The sequence below is a fragment of the Taurulus bubalis genome (genome assembly GCF_910589615.1).
Source record: "Taurulus bubalis genome assembly, chromosome: 6".
Taxonomy (NCBI): Eukaryota; Metazoa; Chordata; class Actinopteri; order Perciformes; family Cottidae; genus Taurulus; species Taurulus bubalis.
In genome coordinates, this window is record NC_136594.1 from 25,415,117 (window position 1) to 25,433,830 (window position 18,714).

Consider the following 18,714-nt stretch of genomic DNA (forward strand, 5'->3'; position numbering starts at 1 on the left):
AAATTCTTATTTCCATCATGGCCCTTGGTGTCTTCAGTTCAACAGAGATGCAGACACTCAACAACTTTAGAAATTATAGACCACAAAGAGAAGAAAAAGAGTAATCAAGTTACCAATTTGTTTGGAGGAGCAGACAAACGAGAGGGCATGTCCATTACAACCAAACTAATAACCCAATTAATACATCATTAGTACTTCTGTCTGTACATGTAAAGTTTGCAAATGTTCATCAGCAGCAATTTCAGCAACAGTGGATTCAGAGGTTTACACTGAATCATGTTGTTTATAGTATTGTTAAAGACGTGTGTGTGTGTGTGTGTGTGTGTGTGTGTGTCCAATGTTTAAAACAAGTATGTGGATTAAGTAAAACCACAGTGTGACATTAATAAAGATAGAAAACACGTCACAAATGTCACTTCTAAATAAAGTCTTGAATGTTTTTTCTTAGTATCAGCAGAACATTTTATTTCCTTTCATGTTTTTCTCTCTGAATACTGTGAAACATTTCTAACCGATCTCTCATTGAACTGTAATTAGAGACGAGGCTGTAATCAGAAGCTTGAGTTGATACACATCCTCTCTTCTCTCATTACTGGACCAGCAGGTTCTGTGAGTCCCTTGTGAAAGAACCCGTCTATTTATTAAGAGAACCCGTAGTCTATCTGGAACGAGTTGAAGGCTGATGTTGTTAGAAGAAAGGATTTTTTTTTGTGAATTTATTTTCATTGTAGTGTAGGACGTGGGGGCCTGGGAGGTAAAAAGGTGACTTCCAACAATAACTTGAATATCTAGCATACAGCATGTCTGAATATCACAAGATAACAGAGACTTCAAACCCTCAGCCCAGGCACGGCCAATATCTGTCTCTGATCAGACATCTTCATGTCTATTCCAAAGTCAAAGCATTTTACATGTTTAGCGGAACCCATATCCTCACTGATGGCCAAAAACGGAAGTAGATTTGTGAACTCCGGAGAAGGATCGAATAGTTCTGTGTTATAACGTGAACACCTGGAACATATATGCAATGAATAGAGTGGAAACAGCTAGCATGTCTCTGTCCTAAGAAATAGAAATAGTCTTAAGAATCCTTAGAAATAGTCTGGCAGTTAATCCACCGTAAAAAAAAAAAACACACACAAATTGTAGTCATTAAGAACTTGAAAAAGGAAAAGAAGGGCAGAACTGCTTGTGGACTTTCTTCCTGGGAGAATTCATAAACCCACAGACTTCATCTGTTGTTGTTTATTGAAAGGAGCATGATTAAAATCCTTGAAAACTAAAAAAACGTAAACTCTTACAAAACTCAGATTCTGCAATGAGTGGGACAAACAAATTACAGAAGACAAAGCTGCTATCCCATTGGCTGAAGAGGAAGACATACATACAGTACAATAGACCTGGAAGGTGTGAGAGCATCTTATAACTTGTGCTGTCCACTGATTGGCTGGGACAACACTTTGTTTCGCAGGAAGTCTGACACAATGGGAGCGACGACTTCCGGGTCGTTGAGATGCGCGTGGTGATCGCCGGGTACCGTCACCACCGTGTGCTGCAGCCGCAGAGAGGGAGAGGGAGAGAGGGAGAGAAGGAGAGAGAGAGGGAAGGAGAGAGAGAGAGAGAGAGAGAGGGAGAGAGAGAGGGAAGGAGAGAAGGAGAGAGAGAGAAGGAGAGAGAGGGAGAGAAGGAGAGAGAGGGAAAAGGAGAGAGAGAGGGAGAGAGGGAGAGAGGGAGAGAGAGAAGAAGAGAGAGAGAGGGAGAGAGAGAGGGAAAGGGAGAGAGAGAGGGAGAGAGAGAAGAAGAGAGAGAGAGGGAGAGAGAGAGGGAGAGAAGGAGAGAGAGAGGGGGAAAGGGAAAGAGAGAGAGGGAGAGAAGGAAAGAGAGAGAGAGGAGAGAGAGAGAGGGAGAGAGAGAGGGAAAGGGAGAGAGAGAGGGAGAGAGCGAGGGAGAGAGAGAGAGAAGGAGAGAGAGGGAAAGGGAGAGAGAGAGGGAGAGAAGGAGAGAGAGAGAGGGCGAGAGAGAGAGGGAAAGGGAGAGAGGGCGAGGGAGAGAGAGAAGGAGAGGGCGAGGGAGAGAGAGAGAAGGAGAGAGAGAGAGGGAGAGAGAGAGGAGAGAGAGAGAGAGGGAGAGAGAGAGAGAGAGAGAGAGGGAGAGAGAGAGAGAGAGAGAGAGAGAGGGAGAGGGAGAGGGAGAGAGAGAGAGAGAGAGAGAGAGAGGGAGAGGGAGAGGGCGAGGGAGAGCAGACACAGAATCAATAACCAGAGATGTTTACTTTTTTAATTGCTTTTTCATTCGGTCCCAAGTTGCAAACTCACGTTTCGCTCCCGTAAGTACTGGCGGAGCGTCGAGTCAAACTTCCTTTGAGATGGTTCAGAAAATGTTTTATTGAAGCCTTTTTCGGTTCTGGAGAAACATATTTTGATGTGAGACATACAATGTGAGACTTTATGACTTTCACATGTCTTTCTGCTCAGGGCAGGAAATACTGGACGTCAGACGTTTCAGTGTGGCGGGCGATGTCTTACAGAACCAGGAGAATAGAGGCTCGAACCCTCGACTGCATCTCCAGACTCTGCTCCAGACTGATGCGCCAGGTGTTCTTCTGAGGAAACACACAATAAAACACACAATAAAACACACAAGTGAACGCTGTGAGAACAGAAGCTGACAGAGAGGGAGCAGGAAGGTCTGGGAGGTGACTCACAAAATTAATTCGCAGGTCTCTGGCGAACGCGAACCCTGCAGAAGAGAAACACATTCAGGTGAAAAGCAAAGGGAGATTATTCCTCTCTGGAGGAGGAGGAGAGACTGAAGACGCACCTCCTTCCACCTGAACTAGCCCTCGCTCTAAAAGGACGCGCACCGACCGCTCAGACAGAGTCGGGTTTGCAGTCGACAGCCTGAAAGAAATAAAACACTTCAGACATCAGCTGACTGGAGAAGAGACAAAGTTCTCCGAAATAAATCTGATCTCTACCTCTCGACTGCCTTCTCATAGGTGTAAACTCTTTGTTTGCCTTTGGTCTTTTTCTCAAACTGAAGCATCTCCTCCATCCCCTGCCTCACCACTTTGGAAAGGTCTTTCTGCGGGGAAAGAGACAAGAAGATAGTAAGTAAAGGATGGAAATGAAGACAAATGAAGCCCAGTGATAAAGATATTGCAGGAATCATTGTCACCGAAGAGCATTCAGCTCTTCCCTTGAAGGCCTCCGGTAGATATATTACACACACATCTCATATAGATTACGCATCGAGGACACGGAGGTCAGGCTGTAAGGAACGCAATTTGTGTTCTGCTTTAGAAACTGTTTGTCAATCAATTTAGTTGTTTTTGTTCCATGTTTTTTGTCTATCTTAAGCAACATTTATCTGGTTTCCTATTGTGCGATGCGGTGCTTTTATTTTGAAGGGGGCAAACGGAAGTTGCATAGTGCGCAGTTTAACGGCTAAAGCTTTATGGTCAATTTTTGAATGGAGAAAGAAACGGTATTATCCGTGACTCCCCCAAAGAGGCACAAGTTCTTATGTTGGTTTTGGAATAAATAAAATACATTTAAAAAAATCATCAGTCAAAGTGCAAGACCATCTGTCGGAGGAGCCACACAGGTGCACTGCATTGGTCTTGGGGAGGAAGGTCAATACATTACATCTGGTGGGCCCTAAATGTCTCGATTCTGGGATTCATTTTTAGAGCCACAACTGAATTGAACTACTTGCAGCAAACAAAATATATAAATAAATAAAGAAGTACATTCTCTCCTCTCCCGTTGAACCAGCTCCCAGGCTTCACTTTCCTCTCTGGTCACGGTTATCGTGAGCGCTGGCTCCGCCTCTACTTTTATTGCTAATGACCTCATGGCATGTCCCATGACTCCTCCCACTGCTTCTATTGCTATCAGTCATATTCCTTCTGCTGCTGCTGCTGCTGTCTGATCGAGCATTCAACCTCCTGAACCCCACGCAGCTCCCAGTGAGAGGAGCCGGGGAGTCAAAAGCATGTTGTTGGAGAAAAACTGATTTCCTCCAAATATATGATGCTTCATGGGCTGTGACTCCTGGGTGAACTTTACCCTAATTATGACTCTGGCGTGGACTTTCCCTTACACAAAGCTCAGTTTCGGAGTCAAGCGATCTGCTATATCTGTATGTTCCGGACTGAAGACAATACACATCTTTGTCGTTCTTAAGGCTTAAAACATGTCTATGGGATGGCGGGAGGAAGGTTCACGATAAGTGCAAGACGTCATAAGGGGAGTTTTTTTTTCCTGATCCGATGTGAGGACAGGGATGTCATGTGTACAGATTGTAAAGCCCTCCGAGGCAAACTTGTATTTGTGATGTTGGGCTATATAAAATAAATTGAATTGAATTGAATAAGAGCTTCTGTGCATAAGAAAGACTCTCCTCTCGTTCGGAGAGCAGACCTAGATATGCAATTAGTAAAGTAACACGTGTCTCTGGCTCTGCTCCTTTTTTTTGCGAAGAATAAATTGGCCTGATTAATGATTATACAACCGGCGTCGAGGGACACTTTTTCGAACAGATGTCGTACTGAATCTGTAGGTAGGAATCCGTAGGAGTCCAGGAACACGAGGGCGTCCACCATCTCCGGGTACAGAGCACCGAACTGCGGGAGACACAATTTGAACCGTATGATGATATGGGGAAATCACACACACACACACACACACACACACACACACACACACACACACACACACACACACACACACACACACACACACACAGTCTCTGTAATTGGAAAGAGATGAGACGATGACGCTCACCACTGCAGCGACGTCAGCGCCTGCAAATGAAAAAGAAGACGCGCGTGATTTTGCACTTGAGATGATTTTTTTTTTTGTAGCACAGCAACAGATTAAGATGAATTCTGCCGTGAAGCCGCTCTCACCCATGCTGTGGCCGATGATGGAGAACGTCTTCAGCTGCAGAGCTGCGGGAGTTAATTTCACAGATCATCAACCGGGTTTCGGTATCTCGTCACAGAGTTGCCACAAGTCCGTCTGCGGTTCACTTTGATGCATTAAACTCACACTGACGTTTCGGGACAATATTATTGCACACCATTATGAGCTCACGCACACTCACACACACACACACACACACACACTCTCTCACACACACACACACACACCGTCTGCGACTTGGCGGATGCCCGCCATGTATGCAGGACAGATGTAGGAGTCTCCGGGAGGAAGATGCGATGACCGGCCGTGACCCGACAGATCCAGCGCCACGTATCTGCACTCTGAGAGGAGATGTGGGAAATATTCACACAACAAAGTTAAAATGTATGGGTTGATTTTTTTTCTTCGTCTAAATTATTTCCTAATAAATTCCAAGGAAGTTTCCTGAAAAGAGAGATATCTAACCTACCGAGCAAAGGGACTTAAAGAGGTAAAGTTCTGAGAGTTTAGAGAGCTTAGTTGAGTTTATACAAAAGAAACTTAAAAAGGGGATTGATCCAAAGATTAGGCTCGTTCCTTAGAGCTGCGCCTCGCCTGGAACCCAGAGAGAGCAGCGGCCGCAGCAGGAGGCGTTGACAAAAAACTGCAATCAAGTCGGACAGTTGTCAGCTGTGAGCTGTGTATACGCAGGAAGTCACAGAAAAAAGTACTTCCTGTTAGTTCCAAACTTTTGTTTACTTGTAGTTTACAGATCACGTTTGGATTTATTATATGTGTTTATAAATATATATTTATGTAAAAATGAGTGTGTAGCTGCATCCTTTGGTCTTTTGATGTCTGCCTGTGAAATACATTACTAGTAGTTTTGATGTGTGTTGTATAAATATGATTTTGTATTAACAACCACACAATAAATGTTTTTAGATCAAACATGAGACTAATAGTCAACAATCCAGCGTTAAGTATTACAACTACACATAAAATAAGAATTTTCTACAACACGTGGTGTTTGCTGTCAGATCTAAGAGCCAATCAGCTCTCTGATGTGGCGACAGCCAGGCGTTTCCCATCATGCACTGGGCCACGCAGTCGTTGGAAAGCAACTGCGGCGGCTGACTCTGAAATCGACGGTGACTTGGTCTCGTGAGAGTATCGTTGACCACGTGTGCATGACGTCAGAGCAAGTCGGACACAAATCTAACCGGCATGCATTGCGCGCCGATCGCCGCCGATCGATTCTGCGCAGAACTGGCTCATCTTGAACGAGCCTACTGTGTCTCCCAGAGCTGGGCCTCATCAAACTCCAAAGCTCTTTCCAGCAGGGTTCATACACATTCTGACCAATGGATTTCCACGATCAAAACATATTGAAATCTCGGTGTAAACTTGAAAAAGTGAGAAAATGTAGTATTTAAACTAACAATGAGAATACAAAGCATACAGTCAACCTTAGATGGCACAAATGAATGAGACAGTATGAGCCTGTATGGATGCCTGCTTATATTTTGAGCGTCTTTCTTTTAAAAGCATATTAATTATTTCAAACTCAGCGTAAATGAACGACGTGAACACATGAATATAACACATTTACATGACTTTTCTAAAAGTTTTTTCAAGGACTTTTCCAGTTCCAGACTTTTCTCCATGACCGTAACACCCCTGCCTTTAAATTGAAGTGCCACCCACGAGCCATGTTCACCTTTGGGCAGGAGAGGAATGAGCGTGTTGAACGAGCCACAGTTGTCCGCCCAGCCGTGCAGGCACAGCACGGGACGCCCGCGGTCAGGACCCCAGACCCTTCCTCTGATGTGTCCCCACGGGACCGGGACGGAGAGGTCCGAAAACACTGGACGCGCTACACAACAATAACGGAGAGTTAACAGCTCAAACTGATGACGTCAACACGACTATTATTATTAATGGTCGTCACGTGAAACGTGTGGCTGCTCTGCGTGGTCTGACCTCGTTACCTTCTTCAGACATTGTCGTGGACGTTGCGCAGTGTTCAACTCCGCGTAAAGTTCGCTACAGAACTCGCATTTTCCACGCAGGAACCTGAGCCGTGAACAGGCCCCGCCCCCTCGTGAACAGAACGTGAATAAGCCCCGCCCCCCGGTACGAAGTCACTTCCGCGTTCTTTGGCTCGTGGGTGTTTTGTGTCCCTCAGCGCTGTTTTTCAGGCAGTTGATATTATTTTCACCTGTAGCTGTTTTCCCCCGTTGAGAGATCCATCTTCTAAACTACCAATACACTGGATGCACGTTTTGATTTATTTAGGGACATCTATCCTCTAGTCACGTGGTCCTCAACCTTTTTTCAGTGATTTTTCAGTGAGTATATGTGTTTATAAATATATATTTATGTAAAAATGACTGTAGCTGCATCCTTTGGTCTTTTGATGTCTGCCTGTGAAATACATTACTAGTAGTTTTGATGTTTGTTGTATAAATACGATTTTGTATTAACAACCACACAATAAATGTTTTTAGATCAAACATGAGACTAATAGTCAACAATCCAGCGTTTAGTATTCCAACTACACATAAAATAAGAATTTTCTACAACACGTGGTGTTTGCTGTCAGATCTAAGAGCCAATCAGCTCTCTGATGTGGCGACAGCCAGGCGTTTCCCATCATGCACTGGGCCAAGCAGTCGGGGGAGAGCCACTGCAGCGCCTGCCTCTGAAATCGACGGTCGGCTTAGTCTCGTGAGAGTATCGTTGACCACGTGTGCATGACGTCAGAGCAAGTCGGACACAAATCTAACCAGCATGCATTGCACGCCGATCGCCGCCGATCGATTCTGCGCAGAACTGGCTCATCTCGAACGAGCCTAATAATACAAAGATGTAATACACAGCGCTCTACCATCAGTGTCTGATTTAAAATAGAATATATACAATTCAGTTTATGAATTTACACTTATAATGTAATGAATATTTATGAAATAACTATTTTTACAGGATTTTTTAATTGATAGTAATCTTAAATATATTACCACTAGTACCCCCATTTCTCGTCTCGTCAACCAAGAACTTCTCAAAGCCTCAACCCAAAATGGTTTCAGTACACAAAAGGAAAGTTCAATGCTGCACTTTCTTCACACATGATCCCATTTGGTTGTTATGATATGAACAATATATGTTTTTTATTTAAAACCTGAATCAAGGCTCAAATATGTCTTAACTACGGCACCCCTAAATAATTCATTGCTACAAATTAGCTAAAGCTATAATCATCACAACATCATTGTTTTCCCTCCCCTATAATCGTATTCTGTGCTCCAATTATGTATTTGATCTGATTTCCATAATCGTCCGCAGCCCTTCAACAACTGCATCAAATACGAACATTTAGACGTTTGAGGGGAAAAGAAAACTGCAACAATAACATTTATGGGTAAATATTTACACCAGTGGCCTGTTCCTTCCACCTCACGCTGATTGGAGGGCATTAACATTCTTTTATTTCATGATGTAGTCCCAAACCATGGACGATCCAATACCCACACTATTTATATGGCAGAAAAAGATGGAGTATGTCGCAATCCAGCATGGTGTTCTGGCCCTACGCAGCGGATCTATAATCAGGGGGTCAAAGGTCAAGGTGCCTGTTATGCAGAAGCAGTTTGTCCCTATTGAATGCATACACCAGCATTTATGATTGTTTCATCCCCGTCATATCATATAGTTTGCTTAAAGAAAAAAAGAAAACACATTAAAATGTGCGGTTATTTTTTATATTGCCAAACATTGCAGTTTCATGGATTACCAACAGATAGTCCTTCAAAATAAAAGCCATCTTCTACATAGTTTCACAGCTGCATTACTGAAGACAAGTACTTGTGGAGTCCAGACTCCTCCTCCGCGCCACAGCTCACCAACTTTTGAGATTAAACACGAAGGAGCGCACACACTTCAGAGGAACTGTGCAACTGCTAAAATATTAACAGCAGGCAGCAGACTTCTAAGACACCTGGCCCGCCACAGTCCATTTCAAACACTGCCTCAAAAGGCAGAAGCCACAAGGTGAAACTCACAGTCTGCTCTGCAGGGCCGCAGGAAGAGTCCAGCAGGCAGAAGAACTCAGGACTTTATCACCTGTACGGTCCAGTACGACAGCTCATAGTGTCCATCTTTACAAAGACAACACTGCACAATCTTTGTTGACAATTACAGTTCTGTTTATTACTGAGGCCATAATTTAAAGTTGCATTTCACCAGACTTCATCTACATGCTTGAAAGGACGCAACATGTCTCATTAGTTCCACTTCCTACACCGTCATAACAATATTATGGCAGAAGAATTCTAGTAAGTGGTCCTCAGATCTATTTTTATTGAAGCGCTTTCACGTTCTCTTCTTGAAGAGCAACTAAACGTCTGTTGTCAGAAATCAGAACGGACAAACCGAACACCGGCTCTAGATTGAGACATTTACGCTTCAGTTGGTTGCGATCTGCAACCTCACCGCTAGATGAGGCCAAATCCTACGCACTGCACCTTTAAATGCACCCAGCACTTTAGTTAATGACATGACGCCTCCAACCGACTGAATCCCTCCAGTGTCGTCTCTAATATTCGTTATTATTATTATTAGTTGTGGGTATTGTAGGCGCCCAGTTTTGACAAGGAAGAAGAATGCTCGAAACATAAAAGACAACTCTGGTTCTGCTGCATTGATCTTGATCCTTTTTCCTTTAAGAGTCCGTTAAGAGTCCAACACGTTAAGAAGATCATATCCCGTACTGTACCATGCAAAGATGTTTTCAACTGTCAGCTCTCCGGTAATGTTTATTAAAATACATTAAATAATTTAGTGTTCCAGGTTAAAAGCAGCAAGGTGAGTGTTTATAGCACAGTATGAATACAAACATATTAAAAAGTGGTTTGAATCAGCAGTGTAACGTGACACTTGTGCGTTCCCTATATCTTGGAGGTCTGTTCGTCTGGTCTGAATGGCTGCGTCAACACTTTGGTCTGCAGGAAGTCCGACACAAGAGGAGCGACGACCTCCGGCTGATTCAGGTGGACGTGGTGATCGCCCAGTACCGTCACCACCGCGTGCTGGAAGAGAGAGAGGGGATATCAGACGAGTGGAAAGAGATTCGAGTGTCACATTGTAACCTGCAATAACTGTTGTGGTCTTTTTCTGGCCACCTGGGGGCAGCAGAAACAAGTTGTGAACACAACGTTGACATATTCAACTTTTAAGTTACGGAGCAACATTAGCAGTCATTTGGAGTCGTGTTCCTGGTCACGTGATGCATCCTAGTCCAACTCTCTCTGTCTTTTACTGCAGTTTTTTGGTCTGCACCAACTCCTGAGGGAAATATCTCTGTAGCTGCCAAATGCTCCCCTATATGGACTTTTAAAAGGGCTTTTCCACTGAAAACAACTGCTGGCAGCGACACCAAGAGCGTGAACCAGAACAGTTGCACCAGCTAAACAATGAGCTGAAAGACTCACTATGAGAGACCCCTTTCACAATGTCATTGGATATGTTTTTATAATAGAAATAACGATTACAGCTTGCTTAAAAAAAACATTATTGTTATTATTCAGACATATACCAAGCTTCTCTTTTGTTGCACAGCAGCTGAAAGTGTTCCCATCACTTGCAGAGAGAAGTTGAGTTGTGTTCTGTTGATCAAGCCCCAGTATGTAGGTCAGCATTGAGGTTCCCAGCTAAAGATTTTTGCTGCCTCTGAGACATTGAGCTCAAACGGCTTAACGGCTAAGAATAAACCCGAAGATGCAAGCAAGCGTACCTCACTTTACACAAACGCGCTGTAAAAACACTCACTTTTCTGTCCCTGTAGGCCTGGACAATTGTTGAAGCGAATTCCTTGTTCACTCCTGTCATCAATTTGTCAAAGCCGTCCTCGGCTCTGGAGAGACGCAGAAGAAAGAGAGGAAGAAGATGTGTATTTACACTGAGATTAGTACATGTGAAGAAGAATCTTGGGAGGGGGAATTACTTACAGAACAGCTAGAACAGGGGCTTTTATCTCGGACATCATCTCCAGACTCTGCTCCAAACTGATGCGGACGATATTTTTCTGAAAACAAAAAAAGGACAAAACCATACAATGCACGATGCTGCTTTTTTAAAGGGCTGCATACAACACCCGTAGGAGAGATAAAATGCAGTTCTGCAAAAACCCACCAGATTAATGCGGAAGTCTCGGGTAAACGCCATACCTGCAAGAGATAATAAATACATTGTATTACCAGCATGGGAACACAAACTTATTCAAAGTGAGCCAGGTTTGTTCTAACCAACACAAAAGCCCAGAGGAGGAGTGTGAGGGATTACCTCCTTCCACCTGAACTAGACCTCGCTCTAAAAGGATGTGCACAGACCGCTCAGACAGAGTCGGGTTGGCAGCCGACAGCCTGGAAGAAAAATGAAAGGTTTTATGAAAAAACACTTGATGTTCGGTAGTCAAAAGAGGCGAAGCGGAAAGCTGCAACACCTCTCTACTGCGTTCTCATAAGTGTAAACTCTTCTCTTCGTCTCCTCCGTCTGTTTGTCAAACTGGCACATCTGATCCATCCCCTGCCTCATCACCTTTACCATTTCTTTCTGCAACAAAATTAAACAAACATCAATGATGAGGGATTGTACAGCACAGCTCTTCACAGAGGATTATTATAGAGTAAAGCAATAACATCATGTGAATGCTGAGCATCGACCCAGAGGACAAAACTGTGTCAGATTTAATGACAATAGTGAATAAAAGCTTTTATTATGAATTTCATTTGAATTTATTTTAAATGCGATGCCTTTTAAAATGTCAAATAACCTCTATATTATTCTCCATTTACTCACAATCTAGAGTTCATTAGACATCTTGATGAAGTATTTTACAGTCCTCAAAACAATCTACTTCTATTAAATCGGTCCGTGCTCGGCTTCAGCTTCTAAAAAGCCATCTTCCATGGTCCGATTTTGAAATAAAAACATACTTCTATAGTAAAAGACTGTAACAATGGATTCTCAGCATGTGGGAGGACTGTTCTGAAACCTGGTGGAAATAACTAAATATGATATTACGATGTATTTCCCCTCACTGTTAACTAAGCAACGAATTACTGCCTCGTAGAAAACAAAGTCTAGAAACTGCAAGTACCCGCTCTGTAGGTAAGAATCCATAAGAGTCCAGCAGTACCACAGCATCCACCATCTCAGGATACAGAGCACTGAACTGAGAGGAAACACAATGGAGACTAAACACCACGCGGAACAGCCAAATACTCTCTCCAGAGTCAGTATATGTGTGGAGTGTGAGAATAGACACGATCGCTTACCATTCCAGCAATGTTACCACCTAAAATAACAAACATGTAAAAGGAAAAAGTGTTTATACCGTCAATATGAGATGATTAACATTTGAAACGCTCCAGTTGCCGTTAAGCTGCACTCACCCATACTGTGGCCGATGATGGAGAAGTGCCTCCACTGCAGAGCTGTGGGAGTCATTTCACAGATCATCAACCAGGTTCAGTATCATCACAGAATACTGAGGCTGTTTCTAGCTGAGAGACAACGGCGCTGCTGTGGTTCAACTGCAACACAGAGGCACTAGAGCTGCTGTGTCACAGGAGAGCACGATAGTAATCCTTCCACAGAGCGAAAGCTGGTTATCATCATGTTGTGTCATCTAAATAATAAATAAAAATGGAAACAAAAGTCTTCGACTGATCAGATATCAGATGATAGCAGCCGGCCCCAGGGCTTTGAGTCTGTGGGTGACCGTGTTCCACAACTTCTTGAAGTCACTCACCGTCGACGACTCGGCGTATGTCCATCACGTACGCAGGAAAAGAGTAGAAGACTCCGGGGTGGCGATGAGACGACCTGCCGTGGCCCGAAAGATCCACCGCCACGTACCTGCACTCTGACGGGAGGAGAGCCGAGTGTCACCGAGTTACTGTCTCTCTAAGCAAACATGTACCTGTGTTAAACTAAGGATAAACTAAACATGTTATCAAGTGATAACTGATTCATCTCATGCAGCTGTGTTTCTACAGCTGCAATCACAGCTTGCCATTTATTATAAATGAAGGCGGACCCCTCACACAAAACGGAAATAACGGGATGTGAGTTTAAATAGATATCTTTTTTTGTTTTTTATGCAAGTAAGTTTTACATGAAAAGCAATCACCTTTGGGCAGGAGAGGAATGAGCGTGTTGAACGAGCCACAGTTGTCCGCCCAGCCGTGCAGGCACAGCACGGGACGGCCGTGATCAGGACCCCAGACTTTCCCTCTGATGTGTCCCCATGGGACCGGGATAGAGAGCTCTGAAACTGGACCGAAAACACACAGGTCATGCTTGTGAACAGCTGTTTCCTCATTTTATGTTCGACTGACAGTCCAAAAACGAAAAAATATTCAATATTCAATCATTAGTAGTGCTTCTTCTTTTTAGTGAATCTGACAAAGTAGCCTACTACCTACATTCATGTCCAACCCAGTTTCACTGCCTTATGCTGTATAAGATCATCACGATGAGAAAAGCCCTTTTATCCATCTCTTCCCATCGGCCGTCTTATTACTGTGTTCAATAAAGAGCATTAATAAATAAATCAGAAAATTGGTGACACAAGATGCCTGCAAAGAGCCCAAAGGACATTAAACTCCTGAGCAGCTTCTTTCCTCTGGCTGTCAGACTCATCCTCCACACAGAAGTTAGTTTTGCTTTATGACATTAAAATAACCTTGTTTACACAAGTGCACGCGCACACACACTTATGAAACTATGTGAAACATTTCCACTACTTTTGACAGCGACTGTCAGCTAAAAGAAACACTCCTACAGTGTCCACACACACACACACACACACACACACACACACACACACACACACACACACACACACACACACACACACACACGTTACCGGTTTGTTTCACACCGGCATGCAGGTGTCTGACGCCCTTCAAAGCCTGCAACATGTCTCTGCTGAACAACCGATACTAATAAAACCCTCTACGAGTGGGGAAATATCTTTAAACCTGGAACTGAAACACGTTCAAAGCTCAGTGTGTTTTTCCGGGTGTTGAAAGCCCACGTGACGCCAGCTAAAGATGCTATTGGATAATAGGCCACGTGGTGTTATTGTCTGGACCAATCATCTTTGAGAAGAGGAGGGGCTTATCTTTCACAAGATTACCTGGCATTTTATTTTGACCGTGACTTTTACTGCCACCGGTGTTCAAAGTTCACCAACTTTCCTGCACGTGTCCTGTGAAAATACTGCTCCTAAAGACGAGGAGAGAATATGTAGAACCAACATTACATTTTATTTATTAGATTATGTATTAGATTAAAAACAGAAAGACTGCAGGGAACTTAAACTTTTTTTTCAAGATGCCTTGAATTATAAAGATAAACAGTAGGACTTTAAAAGATTAGAGTAAAAATAAAAGACAAAACTGAATGAAGAGTTAATATGGTCAAATAAAAGTGACAGCAGGGAAAAGGGAAGTTAAAAGTATTTCGTCTTGATTTATGGGTCATAACATTGCAGCAATTCAGACATGCATTCAGGCCCTAAACCACCCAGTACTCTTTAAACCAACACTAAAACACTAACATATGTTTGAGGTGAGACACAAGCAGTGCTCTAACAACAACAACAACATCTGGATTCATATTTGATCAGCGCTGCCAAGTTTGATCAGAGTTCATGAGCAGTGATTGACAGCTGGAGACTCCTGATTGGTTGTTTTTCTTCAGGCCATTATGGCCACTAAAAGGAATATTTTCACAGATAAAAAAATAAAATCTCATATACTCCTCTGGATACACATGTAATAATGTATTTTTTATTAAAGTTACCAACGGTAGGTCAAATGTATGTGCTAAGGGTTTCAAATGAAAGTGCTCAATACCACATTTAGAGTCTATATCTATTGGCTCCACACCGTCTCTCAACACTCATCCATCCATTCAGGGTTCATTGTAGGGCAATAGTTTTATCTATAGCACAGTCTACACTTCATGCTGGGTCTGATGCGTCCTAAAATCACTTTAATGCAACATGGCAGACAGAACATGAATACATCCATCAGATAAACGGCTCACCCTTTGAGAAAAAAAAACATTTAAATGAAGAAATCTGTATAAGCTTCTCCTAAATGTAACTGCTTTACCTAAACCGGCGACCTGGCTGTCTACAATCTGAACACAAACGTGGAATCAAGTTTCCAGATTAAGTTTGGAAGTGTTGTTAACGTAGAGGTGTGGTGAGACACGCATGAGTCAGATGATTGACAGCTCTGGATTCATTTGGTGACAGGAGGGAGGGAGGGAGGGAGTATAAAAGGTCAGCTTGGAGGAGAAGTCAGGCCAAGAAGAATTTGGTTTAATCACACAGGATATTTTACTACTCTGCAGGTAGGTACTGTCTTTTTTATGTATTTATTAATGTTAATAATAATAATTCACATGTATTGATATACATGTGTTGATTTAGGCCATACGGACAGGAATAAAAAGTGCTAAGAGTTTCTGGGAAAACACAAAAATAGGTTCAAATTGAATTTGGTTATAATTTGGTGGCTCATCATACATGGAAGCATCAAAATGTCCTGATGGAGATTGTTTTGTACATAGAGAAATAAATCAGTTTTAAATTCCAAGGTCATCTGATTATGTCAACAACAACAAAATACAAAAAATAATTGTGTGAAAGAGAAGATGTGTTCAGTTTACATGCTCTTTATGACCATGTCTCAGCTCTCAGAGCATCAGGACCAGAAAGGAGACGTGATGAAGGCTTTTAGTTCGTTCTCTAATTGTTCCTTCGTGTCCCGTGACGGAATCTGATTTTATTCTTCAAATCAGTGTTTTCTTTATGTCCGTTCCTCCATCTCCTCAGATCATGTCTGACTTTGACCTGGTGCTGAAGTGTTGGGGTCCAGTGGAGGCGGACTACGCCGCCTACGGGGGTCTGGTTCTGACCCGGTCAGTGGCTCCGACTCCTCTTCCCTCTCGGGCCGGTGGGCCGCGGGGGAATAACACTCAGGATGCTTTTATTCTATTGTCTATCTATTATCTTATGCTATTTCATCTGTTCAGTCATATTTTTAGGTTTGTGAGTTTTATTTCCCAGTGTGAGGACGTGACAGTTTTATCTGCAACCCCTGGTGTGTGTGTGTGGGTATGTGTGTGTGTGTGTGTGTGTGTATGTGTGTGCGTGTGGTGTATGTGTGCGTGTATGTGTGGTGTGTGTATGGTGCGTGTGTGTGGTGTGTGCGTGCATGTGTGTGTGTGTGTGTGCGTATGTGCGTGCATGTGTGTGTGTGTGTGTGTGTGTGTGTGTGCGTATGTGTACACAGTTTATTCACAGAGCACCCTGACACCCAGAAGCTGTTCCCCAAGTTCTCCGGCGTCGCCCAGGGTGACTTGGCTGCTGACGCGGGGGTTTCCGCCCACGGCTCCACGGTGCTGAGGAAGCTGGGCGAGCTGCTGCAGGCCAGAGGAAGCCACGCCGCCATCCTCAAGCCGCTGGCCCGCAGCCACGCCACGCAGCACAAGATCCCCCTCCACAACTTCAGGGTGAGGCCCACGCACCCGCAGGGGAACGTCTCGTGGTTTTAGTATCCCACATTTTGTCTTCGCAGTCAAGCAGCTCGTGTGATTTTCCTCCTCAGCTGATAGCAGAGGTCATCGGTAAGGTCATGGGAGAGAAGGCCGGGCTGGACGCCGCCGGGCAGCGAGCCCTGAGGAACGTGATGGACGTCGTCATCGCCGACATGGAGGCCGACTACAAACAGCTGGGCTTCACCGGCTGAGAGTCACACTGAGTCAGAGCAGGGTCACATGACAGAGTCACATGACAGGGTCACATGACAGACAAGGTTTGACAAACATTCACTAAAAGGCAATGGAAATATATAATCACAGCACCACCAAGAATGACTCATGTATTACTAGAGTTAAGGATCATAGGAAAGATGGAGTACCTTTCATGATAACCACGTTTTTATTTTAATTAAATGAGATTGTTCTCTTCTTGACTAACAACAACCTGTATAAACCCTTTGTCAAATAATACCAATACAATCTAAATAAAAGCAATGGCTCCACTCTGCTCATTAAATTGTTGTCACATTTCCAAGTTTTTAATACTTTTGCGAATATAAAACACACGCGCACACATGCGCGCACACGCACACACACACACACACAAAGAGTCTGATACTTGTCACCTCCTGTGTCCTTGACGCTCGGGGCAATAGAGCTTTAAACCGTTCCTGTTAGAATGAATTACTGCTAATTCGGAAAATAATATATATATATATATATTATATAACCTGTATGAGGGGACGGATGTCTTTGTCAAAACATTGCACAAAGACAATCCAGCTTCTGACGGAAGGGAATCAGGTCGAGTCTGAATGTCTTAGTAAAGCGTTCTGCACACACACACACGCAGAAAAACACTTGAACGCATTACACAGCAACGTCACCAGAGTCCCTCGTGCACGCACGTGCACACACACACACACACACACACACACACACACACACACACACCTCTGCTTCATTGCACCTCACCATCTTTTTGGTGATAATCTAATATGAAAACAAGATCTATACTTAGTCTGTCAGTTAGTTGAATGTTTAAAAAAGACGGATGAAACAAACAGACTATTAACTCGTGACCCCATCTACACGCATTCGGTGTGATTACTGTGAGCGTGTCAGCGTTTAGCTCAGAAGCACCGCTTTTCTTTAGGCTCAATAATGAATATTCATGTCGACTTCAACGCGCTAAAAGACGGTGGGATGCATCGGTGTTATCGCTGACATTCACATCCCACTGACCTCGTTACCCTTCCTTCTGACTTAATGCCTGAACACGGCTTGTTTGAATGATGGATAATTGCCATGATGATAACCTAACTATTAATAGTGTGTGTGTGTGTGTGCGTCAGTGCATGCATGCAGACGTGACAGCCGGCACAGAGCCTCTGGTCACACTCTGAAGGACACACCGGCACCGCTCCCTCCTCCTCCTCCTCCTCCTCTTCCTCCTCCTCCTCCTCCTCCTGACCCAACTGTAGATCTAACAGAGGTCACACATTACATTCAACGGGACAGAAGACTCAGGCCCAATGTGTGACAAGCAGGAGCATTTATTCTGTAATTTCACTGTGTTGACACAAAGCTGTCAAAAACATCCCTCGACACATTATACACAAAAACAGCATATTGTGCTGTATTATAATTAAATACACTGTGCAATATGGAAATAATGGGGCGGCTTGGAATGAAGCTGTGCATCATCAGCTTCTTATTGGCCTCGATACACAACGAGCAGTTTGATGTTTGCTGCTGCTGCACAGTATATATAATCTATTTAAAGAAATGTATCCGGCTGATTAGACGAAGGTTAGTGTAAACACGCACAGTCCAGCAAGCTAAATAAGCCCAAAACTATTCATATCATCTGCGTGGGTGTGTTCCATGAGTGTGCAAAATCGTTAACTGATGGACTATTCATAAAAGAAAAAGAATGGACATTTAAAGTCGCTGGAGGCTAAAACCAAAACAGGGCTTTGCTTTGTGATGGTTTGCTGCAGGAAAAGCACAGCTGTCTTTAATTACATTAACAGGGCTCTGCAGCCATGTGGGCATGTCATACAGTAGGGTGAACACAGGTGTAATCAATAACACTAATTAGGGCCCTTGTTGCATTAAGGCTGGTCTGGCTCACAGGAATGGCTCCATAATTAATTGTTAATCAGTCACACCTGTGGTCACCCCA

At 43.6% G+C, this 18,714-nt stretch overlaps 2 protein-coding genes across 2 annotated transcripts; one reads left to right on the forward strand and one right to left on the reverse strand.

Moving 5' to 3' along the window:
* Window positions 1–1,248: 1,248 nt before the first annotated feature.
* serhl (serine hydrolase like) lies at window positions 1,249–13,891 on the reverse strand (the record flags this gene model as incomplete). Its single annotated transcript, XM_079219254.1, has 23 exons — window positions 1,249–1,552; window positions 2,316–2,403; window positions 2,526–2,602; window positions 2,705–2,739; window positions 2,821–2,900; window positions 2,978–3,084; window positions 4,553–4,627; window positions 4,788–4,807; window positions 4,913–4,954; window positions 5,156–5,269; window positions 6,628–6,783; window positions 9,856–9,994; window positions 10,734–10,818; window positions 10,913–10,989; window positions 11,097–11,131; window positions 11,247–11,326; window positions 11,407–11,516; window positions 12,064–12,138; window positions 12,242–12,261; window positions 12,359–12,400; window positions 12,718–12,831; window positions 13,099–13,242; window positions 13,837–13,891. The coding sequence occupies 23 exons, from the start codon at window positions 13,889–13,891 to the stop codon at window positions 1,421–1,423; spliced, it is 1,902 nt and encodes a 633-aa protein (XP_079075380.1). The 3' UTR covers window positions 1,249–1,420.
* Window positions 13,892–15,822: 1,931 nt separating this feature from the next.
* On the forward strand, window positions 15,823–16,735 carry mb (myoglobin; the record flags this gene model as incomplete). Its single annotated transcript, XM_079219148.1, has 3 exons — window positions 15,823–15,905; window positions 16,280–16,499; window positions 16,595–16,735. The coding sequence occupies 3 exons, from the start codon at window positions 15,823–15,825 to the stop codon at window positions 16,733–16,735; spliced, it is 444 nt and encodes a 147-aa protein (XP_079075274.1).
* Between the last annotated feature and the right edge of the window lie 1,979 nt (window positions 16,736–18,714).